General features: G+C 39.4%; 1 protein-coding gene across 1 annotated transcript; it reads left to right on the top strand.

The window, feature by feature from the left end:
* Positions 1–2,149: 2,149 nt before the first annotated feature.
* On the top strand, positions 2,150–19,458 carry TERB1 (telomere repeat binding bouquet formation protein 1). The gene is made up of 16 exons (XM_066637613.1): positions 2,150–2,189; positions 3,174–3,284; positions 3,400–3,528; positions 3,991–4,122; positions 5,703–5,763; positions 5,850–5,962; positions 6,078–6,200; positions 7,714–7,866; positions 8,290–8,421; positions 8,913–9,038; positions 9,595–9,758; positions 10,978–11,342; positions 12,844–12,908; positions 15,103–15,218; positions 17,021–17,227; positions 19,072–19,458. Exons 1-16 carry the CDS (start codon positions 2,156–2,158, stop codon positions 19,096–19,098), a joined length of 2,058 nt encoding a protein of 685 aa, XP_066493710.1. The 5' UTR covers positions 2,150–2,155; the 3' UTR covers positions 19,099–19,458.
* Positions 19,459–20,098: the final 640 nt, after the last annotated feature.

Genomic DNA, 20,098 nt, shown 5'->3' with positions numbered 1-20,098 from the left:
CTTTCAGTCATGATGTTGCAAGGTCAAAAGCAAAGTTCAAGCAAACTCAGTAAGCAAGAGTGGTGATCGTCTGCAAGCTTTATTTCGTTGCCAGCAATGGGCTTCTCAGGGACTCCTGTCCAAAACGAAGAGAGCAATGAGAGCCATGTGGGAACTCTCAGAGCCCTCAGAGAAAGTGATTTTCCATTGTGAGCCTCTCACATATATTTGATTCTGTCTCCTTTGTTTGAGGAGTCTTACACTTCTCATTGGCTGGTGTGTGACATCAGAAATGGGGGCTTTCTCAGGGTTGGCCAGATAACTTTACAAACATTTGATTGGTTGGTTTCAAGCTACAGACTCCAAAAAAGACGAATACATACATTGAGACATATAGAAAACCCTGTTTCCATCAGCCACTAGATGGCACTCTTTACTCATTTACTGGCTTTTGGTATGTCTTGTGCTTATTTCTGACCCTGACAGAGCCACCAGTGTTATCTTTCTAACATTCCTTTCTGTCTGGTCTCATCAATCACTGTGGGCTTTCTGCCAACCTCTGTTTAAACTAAGCCCTTTGGTCTTTCCTCTATTCCATGTGTGATTCTCTATATGTAACCTGTTACTGTGATGTATAAACATATATTTAATACAAGACAAACTAACTTCTTATTGTAAAAAGGATTTTAAGAACTCTTTCTTATTCATTTTAACTAAATCCAGCTCCTTCTGTCAGCTTAGAGGCTCTCATTATGTTTTGCTGATCAGGGGACTTTCTCTGGAATGTTATTGCTTATCTGTTCTTGTCTAGATGTCTCTGCAGGTGTCTGTATCTTAGAAAACTCTATTTTAATTAGCAACAGATAAATTGTCCTTGCCAAGGCCTTTTTATCTAATGTTGCTAGTTTTCTTCATTAAAATGTCTCTAACCTTTGTATAACCTTTAGTTACTGGCTTTTTGGTGCCAAGAGATATAATTTATTATTGCAAGTGCATCCTGGCTACTCCCTATTTGCTATCTAAATCTGTCTCTCTTTGAGTTGTAACTCTTTAGTTCCAATTAAAGTGTCAGGCAGGACCTTGAGTCTACAGAGGATACAGAGTTAAGAATGTTTTTGCTTAAAATAAGAATCTTATCTGTAAGGAGTACCACATTTCAGAGTCTCCTTGCTAATTAACTTTTGCCAGACATCTGCCTTTTCAAGGTTGCATTTGAATTACATTTTCAAACTTGTGGCTTTAAGCCCCTTTAATAGTTTTTCACCTTTCTGTGTATCTTATGCTTTGATCAAACTATTCTAACAGCTAAAAATTCATTTTAAACTACCATATATTGCTACTAACATTAATTTACACTTTTAAGCAATAACTATTAAAACACTGATGAATGCATGCAAACATTGGCACTTCTTTGATGCTTTGGTATGTTGCTTTGTTGTAATGCATATACAAGGCTATAAATTTGATTTAAAGAGAAGCCTAAATGAACATTGTTTAAAAATCTAAAAAGCCTTTTCTTGCCATGGTTTCTCATTGTTCTCTGTTTTGCCATACTAACAATTAAGCTTCAGATGTAAATTCCAGCTTCATACTCCCTTTTTCCATGAAGCGTTTAACTTATCTGATGCTTTTGGCAGTTTGCCAAGATTCCTTTAGACTAATTTGCAGCCTGCTTGCAATTTGCAATTTCATGCTTTCTCCAAGAGAGAGAGAGAGCAAAATGGATTTAAGCTTGTTTGTGAGCTTAAGCATATGAACATTTTCTCTATTTCCTAAACATATAAACCAATAATTTGTTTTAAACTAATTTAGCTATAAACACCCATAAACATAGCATTTACATTTGGTTCATTAAGCTTGTAAACATTTACATAAATGATTAGTTTTAGCATAAATGACTTGCTTTCATGGCCTTGCCCCAATGACATCACTTCTGGGGGGTCCTGACAGATTTTCATTCTAAAAAATGGGGCCTGGTGCTAAATGTGTGAGAACCACTGCATCAGGTGATATTGAGCATGTACTCCTGCAGAGGAATTACTATGAACATAAAGGTATTATTATATTAAAATGCTTTCCTTGTGTTTTTTTTTTTAAATTTGCTGCTTTGATGATGGAATCAATGTCTCTTTTTCATATGCCTACAGTTTATAGCTGGAAAAAGAATTTAATCACAATGCCAAATGGAAAAAATCAGAAGACACAATGTGGTAAGGTTGCTAGCATTCCTTTCTTTATAGCCTTCAGTTTGCTTTTAATTGTCTTTAGTAGCCTGCCAAGATAGTCTTCAGATAGGAGTAAGACTGCTTGTCTTCTTGAAGAGCTCTCTTTTAATTTCTTGGTACTTTGTATTAGGTGATCATAATTTCTGGGTTTACTTTTGTTGTTACTTTGAGCCCTCCTTGTTTCCATGTGCCTGGAATAGATTTAGAACATGGACTGGTGAATTATATTGACTATAATAATTTACCTGATTCCATAGCATTTGTTTTTCAAATGCTTGACTAAAAGCATATTAGATAATATAAATTATATCTTTACATGGCACTTTAATTTTATAGAATGTATTTCCAAGTTCTCGTAGCAATTTGTACATATAATCCTTTCAAAAATAATCCTTGCAAGATAAACAAGTATTTTCTCTGCATTACAGATGGGGATTGTAGCTGAGACATAATGATTTATCTACACAACTAATGAATACAGGGCTAAACTCAAACTGTAATCTGGGTTGTTCTAAATCTTAATTCACTACTGCAATTACTGCTTCTTGAATATGTCATTGTTCTGTATAGAACTATTCTGATCATCTCCTTCCTAGCCACTGACTCACACCTTCATTTATCTAGGTGTACCTACTCCCTTGAAAACACAATATTAACCAGATGTATAATTCCTTTTAGCAGAAGCTAACCTTGGGTAATTCACCTTTCTGTTTTATGAGAACTTGTGAAAAGTACTTTGGAGCATACGTGTAGGCAAGGGTGGGTGGAGTTGTGCAAATTCAGCTTTTATGAGAAAGAAAAATAAAAACCTGTAAATTAGGACAAGGGGGGAAATTTAGACAAAAGCAAGTGTCAAGTTATGACTTAGAGAAAAAGGCTTCAGTCCTGTAACCTGTGCAAGAAGAGGATGATTATGAATGAAAAGAAAACGTGGGTAAATTCTGATATCTGTTTGTCTTATGCTTGTAGAGATGAAAACTGATCTGAATTTGCTCCTTGAATGTCTTAAGTATCAGATGAATCATCCTGCTTCTCAAAAAGAGGCCTTGATTACTATTTACTCAGTTTGTCAAGAAAACAGTAAGACATCGTTGACTATTTTTGCCGTTTGAATTAAGTCATTCTGTACTTTTGCCACAACATACACATGCATTTTTTAAAGACTATGTTTTGTTTGTTTCTGTCTTTGCTACAGGGGATGCAAGTGATTATTTTCGAGAAATTGGTGGTTTGATGTTTGTACATAACCTTGCAAAATCAAGCACACAAAGTGCAGTAAGAGAAGCTTCCCTATTTACTTTAGGAGGGTTAGCTGAGAATAATGGTAATGCATAGTTTTATTAATCATATAGATGTAGCATCCTATTATTGCTATTTTCTGTGCTTGCAGCTTGACTTGGTTAGGTGGGCTGGGATGCCCAATCAGCTTGGTTGCATACCAATCCAACCAGGAAAGCTGGCTATTGCTGGGGTGGGGAGCCAGATACGAAGTCAAGCAGATGATCTGCCTGCCTACCTTGTGGCCTTTCTGCAAAGGTGCTGAATTCAAAATGTCAAATCAGTGGCTACTGCATCAGGACGTCTCAGGAATTTTTTAGACTGAGACATTACAGAAACTTCTGTGAGGTCAGAAGCTTTCTTAAACAGGGGGGGAAAAACAGGGGGGGAAAAATCTTGTTTTTCCCCACAGACGTTTAGGAAAATCTACAATATGAAGACTCTATTCAAATTAATATAACGAATTCTAAATTTGTTCAAAGGAATATTAATTTTGTTTTTGTTTCAGTATTCTGTCAGCAGATTTTATGTACTTCTGGCTTATTTGAAGACCTTCGTATGTTTTTAATAAATGAAGACTCCAGTGTAAATCTGAAAAGAGTATCTGTTTATGTTTTATTAATGCTAACTTCAAATAACAGTAAGTGTCCTTTCTCTTTGTAAAGAAATTGCAGTTATTCCCACATACAATTTATACAAACCAAACTGGTTGTTATCCAAAATTTACTTTTGTAAATTGTTAGGTCAGTTGGATTTAGTTGCTTATAAGTCCTATAGATCTCAGTGGGATTTTGTTTGTTTATTTAGTTATTGTTCACATTTTTATACCACCCTTCCTCCAAGGAGCTCAGGAGTGTACATGGTTCCTTCCCTCATTTTGCCCTCACAACAATTCTGTGAGGTAGTGACTGGCTCAAGGTCACCCAGGAATCTTCATGGCTGAGCAGGGATTTGAATCTGGATTTTTCAGGTCTAAGTCCAACACCAGAATCACTACACCATCTTGTCCATAGTCATCCTGGATTAAATGAAACAATTTAAGCAGGTTTCATGTCTACAGTTTATAAGGATATGCTTAGGTGCAGCAGCTCATAAACTACTGCCACATATCAGATGCTTAGTTTTTGTTTCCATGGATTACATAATTCCATTGGCTGCATCATTTAATTTTGAAGACAAAGAACTCCATGAACTTTATTCATTTGGAATGGAATATCAAAGTTTCTATCAGCTGGACAGTATATACAGTAGAATGAAATGATTTGCATTTCATGTTCTTATGAATAAGGCATAATTTGTATAGGCCAGGGGTCTCTAAACTTTTTGGCTGAAGGGCTGCATCAAATATCTGGCACAGTGTTGAGGGCCAGAAAAAAAAATTAAATATAAAATTTAAATAAATACATTAGAGATGGAACTTGGATGAATGAATAAATGGGCTCAAATGTCCAGGACTTCTCCAAGCATGAACACAGCCCAAGAAATAAAGCACACAGTTAAATGGACCCTCATTCCACCACCCCACAAGCACAGCTCTGGTTGTGTTGGTCAACAGGGCCAGATGCTCTCAGGGGATCAGAGGCTGGCCACGGGCTAGATAGAGGCTTGCTGTGGGCTGCATCTGGTCCCCGGGCTGGAGTTTGGAGACCTCTGGTATAGGCTTTCTAGTGCTAACCTGTCCACGGAACCATTTTGTACTACACATTTTTAGGTGTAAACCTAAAATATTTAGCTTGTGTGCCTTATTGTACACATACAGTAAAGGGCAAACACTGGTTTGCTGTTACATAATGGCTCAGTACAACAATGAACTGTGTTTTGTTACATGCAGTGACCTCATTCATAGCTTGCTATAAACTACAGTTTGCCATTTCATCTGAAAGAGACAAACTGTGCCTTGCGCAATCTACAGTTTGTGAAAAAGTGGGATATCAAAGCAAGACAATACCCTGTTTGTCACATTTGGATGAAAGGACAAACTGGTTTGTTATAAACTGAACAGACGCTTCTGATTTCGTCTACATGCACACAGAGGAGGGTAGAAGACAAGGGGCAAACCTGAAGCCTGCAATGGATCATGCACAAAATGATAATGTATTGTTTAAAACTGAAGGTCAGTGTGTGAAAGAGTCCTTGGATTTCACTAATTAGTTAACTGATATTTGATTTTTTTTCATTAAAAAAAATTCATTACATACCAACATGTGATCATTTTTATAGAGAGTGGGCAAACGTGTGTGAGAGAATCTGGTTGCCTTGATGTTATGCTACAAATATTCAGGTAGGTAAACAAGCAAAGCTGTTACAGTTAGATAATGCTTTTGTGCTTCTGTTGTCATTTTCACTAATTGTCCTTTTTACTAACAGAACAACTCTTTCAGTCTCTGAGGCGAGCATGCTTGATCAAAATATTAACAAGTATCATCTGTGGTCTTCAGTTTGCAGTGCTCTCTGTGCGTGTGTCAATAACCCCCACAATGGTAATGATTTTTAAAAAGTATTTCATTATTTGTTTGACAATAGCAAATGTGAGATAAAAAATAAAGTTTCAAAGGAGAGATTTAAATGGAAATTATCTTGGTTTGTTACCTACAGAAGACAATCAGAATGCTTGTAGTTCGGTTTTTCCACACGCAAAATATTGGCTACAAAGTTGTACAAAGCCTGAGATAGTTCGTCCAATTTGTTCATTCATTGGACTTACAGTTGCAAATAATTGTAAGTATCTGAACATGCTATCTTTCATGGAAGAAGGTTTTATTCAACAATAATCGAAAGCTTGGTGGGATTATGCTTGCTGTGTTCAGGGTGCTTTATCATCTCGTATAAACTTCTTTGTAGAAAGGCAGAATCTTTTCTACTGTGGCTATTTCATCTCCCATTTTTGGACTCTCAGTGGAACCAGGTGTAGCTATATGGAGAGAAAGAAATGGGTTTGTGGTGTGAGGAAGTTCACATCTTATCTCCTGTAGTTTTCATTCATTTTCTGGGAATTACTATAAAATATGGTAATATTTTATTTCCTACTATTATATACTGCCTTCTTGCCAAAGCAATGGGAGTCTCAGTTTAAAATAAAGCAGTAGTTCCCAACCTGTGGTTCGTGGACCACAGGTGGTCCGCAAGACCCTGAGAAATGGTCTGCAAGGCCTCAGGAAAAAAATCACCTTTGATCACTTCCAGCATCTTGTTGGGCAAGCGCTCCCTCATGAACCATCAGAGAGGGTGGAGAATGGACTGTCTGCAGTGGGAGGACCATTCTCCACCCTCTCTGGTAGCCTGTGGGGGAGTGCTTACTCGGATGCTTCTCCAGGGACCACCAGAGAGGGTAGAGACACCAAATGCTGTGGCTGTGGGAGATCCATTCTCCACCCTTTCTGCTGATCCATGGGGGAGTGTTCATTTGGGAGAGACTGCCAAAGAGACTGCCCACTGTGGCAGAGACTGCCCACAGCTGGTATTGTAGGAGTATGTGGTCCACAACTTCCAATTTTTGCCTCAGTGGTCCACAGGCTCCTAAAGGTTGGGGACCATTGAAATAAAGGCTTGCAATCTAGAAGCATTATACTGTAAGAATGGAGAGGGAAGATAAGCAAATTCAGTGCTTAGTATTTCATATGTTCAATGAACACATTTTTCAGATGCATTTTTTTAACATTCCTTTTCAATGTTAAATGAACACATGGGGGGGGGGAGCAGCAGAAAAGCTGCAGATCCTTCCCCTAACCTTCTTGTGTCAAGAGATTGACATATATGTTGTCATGAATACACATAGGTCAGAAGAGGAGCATACTGCCCTTCTGCTGCTTTTCCTCCATGTATTAATTTAACCCTAATTAAATGTCTGAAAAGGGCAAAAGAGAGTAAGCACTACTAGAGCTATCCCTGAAGGGAAAAAGGCAATTGGTCCCAGCCAGGCCAATGCAGCAAGTGATGTAACAGTCTCAAGTCGGTCATTTCACTGGTACTACTTTCCAGCATAGTCCAAAATCATTTTAAATTCTACTGCAAGTATCTCTTTAAATCTGGTGGTATTTGGATTATTTGAGGGAGGGTTGTATAGATGTCACTTGAGACTAGTAGACTCTCATTTTAACAGCTAAAAGAATGACAAATAATTTTTGTCAAGAATTTTTCATAATATTACTTTGACTGAGAATAAACCTGAAAGTCTTTGGCAGAAATCATGAGAAACAAGACTGGTAATGTTTTTTCCTTTATTTTCCCCAAGCAAGAATACAGCATTTTTTTGCTTCTATTGGTGGATTAGCTATATTGGATGAACTTCTTGTCAAACTGATACAAAATTCAGCTGGGAACTGTTCCAATACAAAGCTTGCAGTAGTGGTGATAAAGACCTTGGATGCCTGCATTGCTGATAACTGTGAGTAAGCAGAGCCAGATATATACTTGTGCTCATCTAGGAAGCATAGATATCACCTGGCACTAGTTAGGTACCTAACTCTATAGTCTATGTTAGTGTTTCTCAAGGTTTGTGCCATACCACTTCATGTAGTCCACCTATTCAAAGTACCTCCAGAAGTAACTGGTGATGATATTGGAGCTCTTTGGAGCTCTGCCTGCTAAGCTGAGCCTCCTACCCCAGTTTTTAGTCACATTCCTGGTCTTGCTGCTGAGCAGCAGTGTCCAGGGGTCCTGTGAGTACCACCAGACACCATCTCAAGTACAGGTGCATAGCAAAAAACACTCATGCATTCAGGAATCAATGGAGGCTAACCTCTGAACAAGGCTTATATTTCATGCTTAACAAACCTTTTTTGCTCTTTGCATGTTTTTGTACCAATAGCTGCCATTGGAATTAGCCTGTCAAGATACAATATTGTGGCAAATCTACTGGCACTGCTTTCTTACAACATCCTGGATTCAGGAGAAAAATTTAGTGTTATACTTACCCTTGGACATTGTACAGATGGTTGTGGTATGATTCTGGTTTACTGTATTAAATTCTGTCTTTTTAAAATTGTATGTTATGATACGTTTGTTATTTATTTAACATTAAATGCTGCACTGATACAGATTGCACTAGAAATCCGGTGCAGTTCTTCTACCTAATGATTATTCTGATCACTCAGCAATGAAGAGTTCAGGTTGCTAATGGCAATAAGGTGCAAATTGCATCTTTAACACTTCCAATGTGCAGTAAAATGTGTAACTTTTGCTTCAAAATTAGAAGGATTTACTGGTGGACTGAGAACCGCAATTTATGTTCCTATCAAGATTATCACACTACAGCATATCACTGATTCTGTAGAAAGTACTCAGATATTGATGGACGTTTTGGTGAGAATTAAGAATTACTGTATTCAATTCAAATTATTGACTTTCCTTCCAAAGATGTTGTGACGTATTGTTACCTACTTGTGCAATATGGGCCAATATATTTTACTAGAAATCATGTTGTCTTTTTAGAGGAAAATCAGTATGCCCTGGTTAAGAACAATGGCCTTCCACTTATGATTCAGGCACTAACTGAATCACAGGATGAAGAACTAAATAAGGCTGCTACCTTTGTGCTGCACAACTGCAAAGCAATCAGTAAGAATAAAATGGTTTATATATATATTTTTGAAAGCAGGCGGGCTTGTAAATAGCCTCTCACTTTGTCATGTGAATCACCTTCAGGTGACCATCTTGAGAAATCTTTGTAAACTGGAAGAGAGTTGGTTTTCAGTCTGTCTTTGTGCCATAAATGAGTAACCTGAACACATGTAAGCAGTCAAGTTAGAGAAGAAGAAAAACTTTGTGGACAAGTAAATTTTGTGCATGTTTGCAAGGCTGTTCTAGGCCTTCAGAGGTTTAATAGTATTCTGCCATTAAGTCAGTGAGTAATTTTATAGCTACATTTTCAGACATCTAAAATTCTAATGGAATAGAATAGTCCCCCCATCTCTTTGCTTCAAACCCCCCCCCCCAAGCTAGAGCCACCACTAACTGCGAAGAGAGAAGAGAGACTGGGAGAAAAATACTTAAATGAACCCCGTGCCATGCTTAAAAGCCAGCATATAAAAAAGATATCAGCAAATAATACAAAATGTATATTTCTCTGTTAGTATGAAGCAAAATTATTTTGATTCTATCTTTTTTCAAAAAGCTGAGAAATTGTCACTGAAACCAACTGAGCATTCATTAAATATGGACAGTGTGGGACAGATGGAGGTAGCCCTACAGAAAAGAGAGAGGATCTTCGAAGACTATCAGGATAAAGCAAAGCAAATATTATGTAGAATTGAACGGCTTGAAAATGAACATCAAGAGGTTATTTTATTTTTTGAAAATAATAAATGGTTTAGTAACGGGGGAATCTGTCAAAAACATTGGATTAAGGAGGAGTTATTTGCAAGAGAACTATACTTAGTGTGTGAGGTATAAAAAGAAGAAAACAAGTTATTGATATACTGTATTCATATCCTCAGCTGGGTGTCTGCCTACAATATTGTAGTATCTCTGTTTCCCTAGTATAGATGTGCTTGTGTATCTGTTTCCAATTTTGTGTGAGTGGTAGTACAGCGTGGGACAGTATGAGGGCATGGCACCTGAACCTGCAGTTCCTATCCTCATGGTATAGTACACATTAGCAAAAGAGTACAATGTGGAAGCAGGTCACCTTGAAAATTGTGCAGCCTCGGTTCTCATCCATTTCAGTACCAACCTGTGGAAATGAATTAATATTAGAGAAGTGGGAGCTAGTGAAGCATAGTGGCCAAGAGAGTGCACTGTGAATCAGGACTTCCCATTCAAATGTTAACTTTTTCATGTTCACCTTGAGGACTTTTTTAGATTCATTGTGTTTTTTTACCTAGCCTTTTACAATGCAATTGAATTGGAGCAGTATTTTCTACTTGAGGCACTGGCTGTATATTTTATACAAAATCATTTTATGTAACTTTGACAAAAATCTTTCTTCTTTAAAGGAGATCTGTAGCAACATTCAGACTTTGGAATCAAAAGGCAGTCATCAAAAGTCATATCCAGTTAATAAAGTTCTTTGTTGTTTTCAACATGAAGAACAAAAGCAGAAAAGGAATACACCTGAAATACACTGTAATGGGTCTTGTGAGAGGAGTAAAAATGAAGAACACAAAGTGCACCATGATGACAAAATCAGAAAACGATTGTGCTATGCGGCTTCAGAACAAAGTCACAGTAATCCTAGGCATTTAAATGTGAGTGGAATAGATTACTGGAACACAGAAAGCACTGTAAGTCACGGAGACACTGTAAGTCTCCAATACTCTCACAACTCAGCCTGACTGTGCTGCAGCTCCTGGAATTTCTCAAACCCTTGGAGAAGTGGGACAGGAGCATGTAATGGTATCAATGGCTATTATGACTAAATTTAGAATTGACAGTAAATTGTTTACATATCTTGCTCTCTTTAATGGCCACTATTATGATGATCCTGGTTTTCTCTCATCCTTCAACCAAATGTAGTATAATGCTTTGTGGCCTTTAATTGGTTTTTTTTTTAACACAGGAAAAAGTGAGAAGGCAAATACATATTGTAGATGATATTCCTCAAGAAGAGATTATACAGTTGACATCAAAACACCTTCAAATAAATGCAGGTGACCAACATTTTGATGAGGTTGTGACAGATACAAAAATGAACCGGCCACTTCTAAATTCTGCATATCAAGAGGTGATTCCCACTAATTGTGTGCATGGTTTGTCCAAGAATGAACTGTTAAAGGCTGCCATTGGAAACGCTTCAGTCAGTCAAAGTGGACACACTAAACTTCCTCATTCAGCTGATAAAATGAAAACGTTTGGCATTAACAAAGTCCATATTACAAATAAAAGCACTGGTTGTGAATCCAGTAGATCTGATGTTCAGCCAAGGTAATGTAACAAGAATTCTACTTACTGGCGAAATTGCTTTAAAAAAAAATAATAGTAAATAATGATATTTTAATATTGTTAACTAGAAATCAGTGGGTCTTTTCTGAATTGCTAGGGACACATTTCAGCTCTTCTTGCCAATACTACTTTGAGACAATTAGTTTGATGAAATTCAAGGAAGGAGGAGCAGAAATATTCAGAAAGACAATGACAGATAAGAGAGGCATATAAAAACCTATATTTCAGAGTGAATGTGAATGACGGGCAGCCCAATCCTGAGCTGCCCGCAGCGCCCAGGCCCGGCGGCTCCACGGAGGGCTCCCGTCGGATCCTGCACCTCCTGCACTACCGTGGGAGGCTCCTCGGGAGAAGGGGACGTTCATAGCAATGGGGCTACTCACTTTAGCTGTGACCAAAAGGTCGGCGCTAAAGTAAAGGCACTCGTGTAGGGTGTGCAGCCTTCCACGAGTGCCTTGGATCCTGCGGAGCTCAGTTCCGCAGATCCGCTTCTCCCCCTCCCCCCGACACCCCTCCCCGGAATGCCTCCTCCACACTGCCGGTCACGCCCCCGCTTCCCATTCCACAGCCCGGCGGTCCGAGAGACTGCGAAGCTGCGGAACCCGGGTGACCGCCACGCGCTAACTGGGCTAGCTCTGGAGGGAGCTTCACGGCACATTTGCAACTGTGGTCCGCCCTCTCAGAGCCCAATCCTGAGCTTGCACTACCGGTGTTCTGCCTGTGGTGAGTGCTGCAAACAGGCCATAAAGCACATTTGCAACCCTCGACACCATGCTGGTGCTAGCTCAGCGCTGGAGAATCACCGGTGCTCCACCCCCCCCCCCCGGTCACCCAAATTGCCGAGCAGCTGGGCGGTAGGTGGGGCGCAGGGGGAGGCTGGGAGGAGGAGTTCCAGGGTGGGAAGAGGCGGAGGCAGGGTGGGGAGGCAGGACTGGTGCTCTCAGTTCTATGGCAGTCGAAGGGTCGCCACAGAATCAAGTAGCCCCATTGCGGGGCTGCTTACCTTACCTGGGGGAAGGGGACAAAAGTCCCCTTCTCCTGAGGAGCTGCCAGCGCTGTCCGTTTAGTGCTCAGGATGCCACAGCGTTTTCGGTACACAGGATGCAGCATTTTTGGTGCTGCAGCAGCCCCATGCTCTGGGAGTTTCTCTAGACTCAGGGTGGCTTCCCATTTTAGTTAGCAGATAGAATTACTTGATTCTTTATTATTTATTATACTTTATTATACTTTATTATTTGTTTAGCAGATAGAAGTACATTGATATTTCAGGTTGCTAATGTGCAGCCTCACAGGCTAATAACTTTCGAAGCATCAGTATAAACACAAAACATCTCCCCCCCCCCCCAATATTCCAGCTATCACTTTACACAATATAATATAACCCAGTAGTGGTGTTTGTAAAGCATGATGAGCAAGATGCATATGTGTAGATATAAATAAATAAAGGTCTTGTTTTAATTTTAAGAATGTTCTTTTCTTTCAGTGAAGTTATGTTTAAGCAACAAGATTTTGTAGTTGGATGCATGACTCAACAGGTACAAAATACAGGTACCTAAAATTGTTCTAATTCCAGTATTTTACTAAGAAGACTCTTGCTGAAGATCAAGTTTATATTAAATGTAGAATAAGTAGGTGTATATCTATACTGTATCATATTCCATAATATATCCTGTAGGTATATTATATATTCTGTTCCAGTCTAAGTGTTTGCGTATGTTGAATATCATAGTATTACATCATATATTCAACTGTGGATTTATTTTTCTTAAATGTCATCTTCTAATATATCCTCAATTTAATGGACCTCAGATTAACAGACTTTGGAGATGATTGGCATTGTCTGCTTCTTTAAAACTAGTCATATAAACTTTGCACAAGTGCGCATATGCATTCAGATTTAAAGGGCTTTAGGCATTAACAGGAATTCCTTCTCCCCATTAGTCTGTTAAATTGAGGGTTCAGTATATTATGTCCTGTGTCTAGCAACATAAATTACCTTTGTAAAGAACACTTGAATACAAACATATACGGTGTTGCATATTAAACAAATAACATTTTCTCCTCTTAGAACCAATTCAATTATGTTCAAGCACATCAAATAGGGGGACAAGCTGCAGTTTTACTTCTTCTGTGAATCCTAAAATGTCAGACTTAAGGTGCTCAGGTGACTTTTTCTCTGTGTTTTTAAAGTGGCTAAATAAATTGGACACTTAACTAGTTCATGTATAAAGTTCTGCCACTCTAAATATTGTAAGTTATTATAGGTTATACTGTTAAGTTGAGATTTACTGGGGAGGATTTCATTCTAAGAGTTTTGCAGGATTTTCAGATGTTAAATATTGAAATACCATACATTTCAAATAAACAATACAGTGTATTCATATTTGTCATAATATGGTAAAAGCAAAAGTAGGAAATGTAGCCTGACTGCTCAGTCCTCCAGTGCTGCAACGCTGGTTTCAGGTGCGTGGCCCTGGCAACAGCCATTGCAAAAGTGCCATGAAGCACTTTGCGGCAGCCAGGAGGAGGCGGGCGTCTGTGTGGAGGCCAGTGCAGGTGGGTGCTTGGCCTCCACACTGGCTGAAGAAGCCCTGGGAACCAGTGGTGGTGAGTTTGCTGCCAAGTGGCGCAGAGGTGTTCAGGGGTGGGGGGAGGGCAGGGGAAGGCAGATAGGGGGCGAAATTGGGTGGGGGAGGGTGGCACCGGTCAGGGATGAGTAGATTGGACCTGGGAGGAGACAGGGCAGCAGCAGAGACTTACATTGGATCCTATTCCCCCTCCTGGGCCTGAAAGCCCTGCATGGGGCTACTCAGCTCCGTGCCAGCAATTTAGCTGGCACAGATCCAAGTAGACCCATAGTGGCTGCTGGCTGCTATACGTTCCTTTACCTCGAGGAGACCTCCAGCTGCCTCTTTGCCTGCACGGGATACAGTGGCAGCTGCTTTGGCACTGCTGTGTCATGGTGCAGGCAGTCATATATGAGATATTTTGAAGGACCAGTTTAATGCAATTTTCTAAATTTGTACATATTTTTTCTACAATATTCTGTATTTTTTTCAGGTTGTGTAACAATAGGACATTCCTTAAACAGCCGAAATTTTAGCAAGATTTTGCAGTCTTGTAAATACCTATGTGAACAACATAAAGTCATTTTAGAAATTGAAACAAAATATAAAAGGAAGCTAAAAAGACCTGTTGTTAGCAAGAATACTTCTACAGACTATAACGGTAATTGTAATAGTGTTTAACAAAACAATAGAGCATAGCCAAAGTTAAATTCTTTTATGTGAAATAGACTACAATGGGAGAGTGAAGCATATACTTCCACTGGAATCAGTGGAGCCTGACAATAACAAAGATTTCTTTCATCATTTTAACAGATATGATTTTGATGCCTTTGAAGGAAATGAAAAATAGCAGTTCTGATACAATGGTCAACATGAAAAAAACCAGTAAATTAGCAGAAAGATATAGATGTAATCCTATATGCACAAGTGAGTTATGCAAAAGATTTTGCACTGTTCCATAAACTCAGTTTCTAGTCAGTTAAAAAAGAACTTTCATAACTTGGGATATTAAGTGTTTATCGTGACTAATATTAAGGGCATGGTAACAGAGTTCTGAAAGATTAATATAAATGTTCAAGATCCAAATAGCTCCTTGAGGCATATCCAGGAGGAATTTGTTTTTTCTTAGCACATCAGCCTCCCCATGCTATATCACACTGTCTTGTTCCAAACAGTAGATCTTCAAACAATGCAAGATACATGCTTGAAGGAAAACCCAGTCAAACATAAAAATTGTTTTAAAGACCAGGATTTGAGTGAAAATCATGCCTATTCCTTGGATGAAGATGAGGTATGGTCTCCTCAATTATGACATTTTGCTCTTTAATATTTTGGTATAAATTCTAACATTGATGTCAATGCCCTTTATATAAAGTGCTGACACCATTCTTGGGACCATTGACACTCAGATTAATAATATTTATTATTGGTGGATAAGTAAAGCTATCCATATATGTTTACTTAAGTAGCCCTATACTCGCTTATGAAAAGATTACTCATAATGTTGGCTTTAGCTGGAAGACATTTAAGATTTATATTTTCTGTTGTTGAGGTGCTTTACATCCTGATGAGATTGTTTTGAATTTAGCATTCTTGGCTTGTGGAGGTGATTGAAGGATGAGCTTGTCAGACTTAAGCACATTAAGCTCTAAGGTAGTTGGCTTTAGTCTCTGGAAGATGATGCTACAATAAATGTGTTTATCTTTCAAGTACAACAAAAATGTTGTTTATTTTTGCTACAAGATAACAACAACAACTGGAAGTTTTTCAGTGGAAGAGATTTAATTCCATACTGAAATCCTGAAATAAAGTACACATTATATTAAACTCATCATCAGTAGATAGGCTCAAAATTAGATGCGACTCCTCCCTTAAAAAATAAACAAACCCAAAAGCTGCTGCAGCCAAGGCAGGAAAGGGGTATGAATTGGTACTACAGGGAGATTAGAACAACTGATTCTCTTCTGTGAGTTGGTGCATTTTCCTGCTGAAAATCTTATCCCCTAGTAGCTATTCATAGTATAGCTATTTTCTGCAAAAAGGGATCTAATTTCGGTTCAGATCAGTGGCAGTGTGGAAGGGATATTTAATATTTTGCTCCAAGCCATTTTCCTGACTTAAACCAGCTTACTGAAGCTATTACCCCTGCAACAAAAGAATACAGGCACCCAGCAATGGGCACTCAACTTGTGTTGACTCAATTTGAGTTGCACAAAAATGCAGTTTTTGATTAATCAAGTCAGCTTGTGGATGTCACTGATTCTGACTTGACTCGCAACTTAGGACTGGTGGCTCAAAAAAAGAGTTGGGAACTTGAAATGACTTGAAATCCCAACTCTCTTTAGCGTGTGTGTGTGTGTGTGTGTGTGTGTGTGTGTGTGTGTGTTCTTGCTTACTTTATTTTGCTGCTTCAGTGTCGCACCAAAGACCTTTTGGGTGATCTGGAAGCTGGCTTTCAGTCCGACAGCAGTAGCAGCAGATGTGGTGGGAGGAGGGTAGGTTGGTTCCAGGAGGTTGGGGCTAGGGGTTGAACTGGGGGAGTCACTGGGGTTTGTATAGAACCAGTCGTTTTTCTGTACTACTAAACTTGAATAACAGCACAGCTTTTGTTTACATAAATGATGGTTGAAGTGAAATGATGTAAATGTACATAAATTATGTTCTGAAGTGAAGAACTTCAAAACATAGCTGACAGGAGTGCAGAGGGGATAGGAAGATCAGGGGAGTGTTAAATGACAATTCTGACACACACACCTCCCATCACCACCTCCCTTTTTCTGTGAATTTTTGCAAGTTACTGGCTTGCGACTCAACTTGTATCTTGAAATGAAGAGTCTAAAGACTTGAAGTTTTGCTCGCTTTGAGTCACAATGGCCATGTGCTGACTCACAAGTCAAGTCAAGGGGTCACTGAGTCGTGAATGAACTCTTGACTTGGGCTCAGTGACTGAAGCACATCCCTGCAGGGCACCTATGTCATGCTAGCATTTATTTGGCTTGCCTCTGAACCTTATACAGTATATACAAAACTTGCCCTTTACCACCAAGATGGCTCATCCCCCAGACATATGTACTTCTCTGATTAACATTGTAGGATGCTGAAGTTCATTTGTCAAATACACCTGCAATTGTTTTTAAAAAACAACGAAGAACCAGGAAAGATTTTACATCAGAAGAAATAAACTATCTTTTGGAGGGTGTAAAGAAAATGGGACATCACTGGAATTCAATATTATGGTCCTACCCATTTCAGAAGGGACGGACAAATGTCGATCTGGCAAAGAAATATTGCAAGTTACAGGTACAATTCTTTCAGATTTATTTTGTGCTGGTCTTCTGCATAATGTTTTATATTTGAAGTTAAAAGGGAGGAGATAAGAGAAATTATACTTCAACACTGTATGTATAGACTAAAAAGAAGTTTAAATAAAAAAGATCTCTGATTTGGATTTCCCCACTGAAGATCTTTTACACGTGATGTAGTGCATGCTATTCCCCAGCATGGCTGCCATCCAAGGCCAGCATCACTGGTAGCTCCCAAGGGTCTAGGACCCTTGGAAGTGTTCCTCTGCTGATCTCTGAGACTACCCCTGCACCCAGAGCCTTTGTGTGGTGGTGGTGGTGGTGGTGGAATGCCTCTCTTGAGGCTTATCCAGGTAGGAGAGGACCTATGGTTGGCAGTTTGCTGAGGGCTCTCTGAAGCCAGCATTTTTGCCCAGCATTGGTTTGATAACATCTGTGTTCTCCCAGGTGTAGAGAAAGAGAGAGGGAGAGAGCAAGCACATGTGCACAGCATAGTAAAATGAAAGCTAAAAGATCCGGAGAACTTTGGGTTGTAATAGAAGGATAAGGAACCGATTTCTCAAGGTGTACTTGGATCTAGGGCAACCAGTGTAGTATAATGCATTAGTACAGCAGTCAGCACGCAGGTAATTTACCTTGGGGTCTGTGAAACAATAACACATCCATCTCCTAGGAGATCAACCACCTGATTATAGAAATTGATTCTTATTACTGCTTTGTGGGTGAATTTCTCTTCATGCTTTTGGCACATTTTCCTCATTTTTCCTTTTGTAAGTGGTGGATTCCATTCATCTCCTATTGCTACAGAATAAAAGCCCAATGCTATCCTTGCCTGAATATGAAGGATGACATAAACAATACACACACACACATTATTGGGCTGTTTTTTAAAAATGTAGCACATATGTGGCAAAGTGGTTTTTGCATTTCCCATCACTGTAATTTGAAATTCACTACCAGGTGGATCTTAAAAAGGTTGCTGTTGACACTTGTTAATCTTTGATTGCCTTACTAAAGGCTGTACTGTACCTGACTTTGGATTGTCAGAAAAGATTTTTCTTCTTTTGGACAATCACAACCATCTACAATGTCGTATTAGATGTATACCTGCTTTTTTAAAGGCTCTTTTTCACTAGTTATAGCATGCTAACAACAGTCACAAATTATGCATTCTACACTAAAAGGCATTCTTAGTACACTTGAACTTAGAAAGTTGACTTGCATATGCATACAGCCGGTGGCGTAGCTAAGGGACCCAGGAAGGATGCACAGGATCCTGGGTACCACGCCTTATGGGGCATCAAGGTACCTCCCCCGCTCCCATGGGCACTTAGAGGAGTTGTGCTTTTTCACAGAAAAAAATAAAAGTGGTCAGCTGCTTAGAGCAGCTCGCGACCACTCCGGAGTGCCTGTGTGTGAGTGTGCACGCATGTCAGAAGGTACTGCTGCTACCACAGTACCTTCTCCTGCACCTCCCGGGGGCACTTGGAGTGCTTGTGAACTGCTCTGAGCGGCCGACCACTTTTATCGCAGGGAAAAAAAACGAAAAAGCAGTTGCATAACAGCTCTGAGTGCCTGCAACCCAGAATTAGCAGTGATATCATCACATCACTGCAGTTACTTCCAGGTCAGGCAGTTCCAGGGTGATGATATTGAGTGTTCTGGCCCTGGGTGCCAGGGGGCAAGCTATGCCAGTGTATCCAGCAGTAATTCATCCATGTAATGCATAAGATCCAGCTGAATAAACCACTTGAGAGAATGTCATAGAGAGTATCAGAACCTGGTATGTTTGTGTTCTGGTGAACTGAAGCTTTTCTTGACATTGCCTTTTCTTTTTTACAGAGGAATGAAAAGAACAAAAATATATGACATCTTTCATACTACTTTTTATAAACCATTGTTTTTGACAGAATATATTATGAATTTATGTTATAAATATATGATGTTCATACTTTTTCTGCACAGAACGCTTTATTTTATTTATTCTTTCAGGAATTTGGTACATTATAGGCTCTCTCAGTCTTCAGCAACATTTAATTTTGAATGTAATGTGAAAATGCCATTGCATGCATTCATTGATAACATATAAAAGTAATAGTTTGCTACAATACAGTTAATAAGAGCATTTGCTTTATACTTGCTTTGGGTATAATTTTTTGAAAGCATAAAAATAATACACAAGCTAATAAGCAAATTTTTATTACAAAAGCTAGTCGTTACATGCCATGCCTCCAATATGTTTAATGGTATTATGTATAATATGTATTAAGTGTGTGCAGTATACAATATGTAATGTATAGTATTATACAAGTATGTATAAAGTATATTTCCAGCTCTTTATGAGGACATCTGTTTAATCTGTTTAATCAGGCTAGTAGACAGTGCTGGGGGAGAGGTAGCGGCTGTGGTGCATGTCGGCACCAACGACGTGGGCAAGTGTAGCTGGGAGGTCCTGGAGGCCAAATTTAGGCTTTTAGGCAGGAAGCTGAAAGCCAGGACCTCAAAGGTAGCGTTCTCTGAAGTGCTACCTGTTCCACGCACAGGGCCAGCTAGGCAGACGGAGATCAGGGGTCTCAATGCGTGGATGAGACAGTGGTGTAGGGAGGAGGGGTTTAGATTCGTTAGGCACTGGGGAACGTTTTGGGACAAGCGGGGCCTGTACAAGAGGGACGGCCTCCATTTGAACCAGAATGGAACCAGACTGCTGGCGCATAACATTAAAAAGGTGGCAGAGCAGCTTTTAAACTGATCCCTGGGCGAAGGCTGACAGGAGCCGAGGGGCATCTGGTTCGGGACTCCTCATCCCTATGGGATGAGGATGGGGAGGTTAGAGAACAACAAGACAAAGGCAGAGTAGGAGAAGAAATTG

The sequence above is a fragment of the Tiliqua scincoides genome, chromosome 9 (genome assembly GCF_035046505.1).
Source record: "Tiliqua scincoides isolate rTilSci1 chromosome 9, rTilSci1.hap2, whole genome shotgun sequence".
Classification (NCBI taxonomy): Eukaryota; Metazoa; Chordata; class Lepidosauria; order Squamata; family Scincidae; genus Tiliqua; species Tiliqua scincoides.
This window is presented reverse-complemented; position numbering and strand designations above follow the sequence as displayed.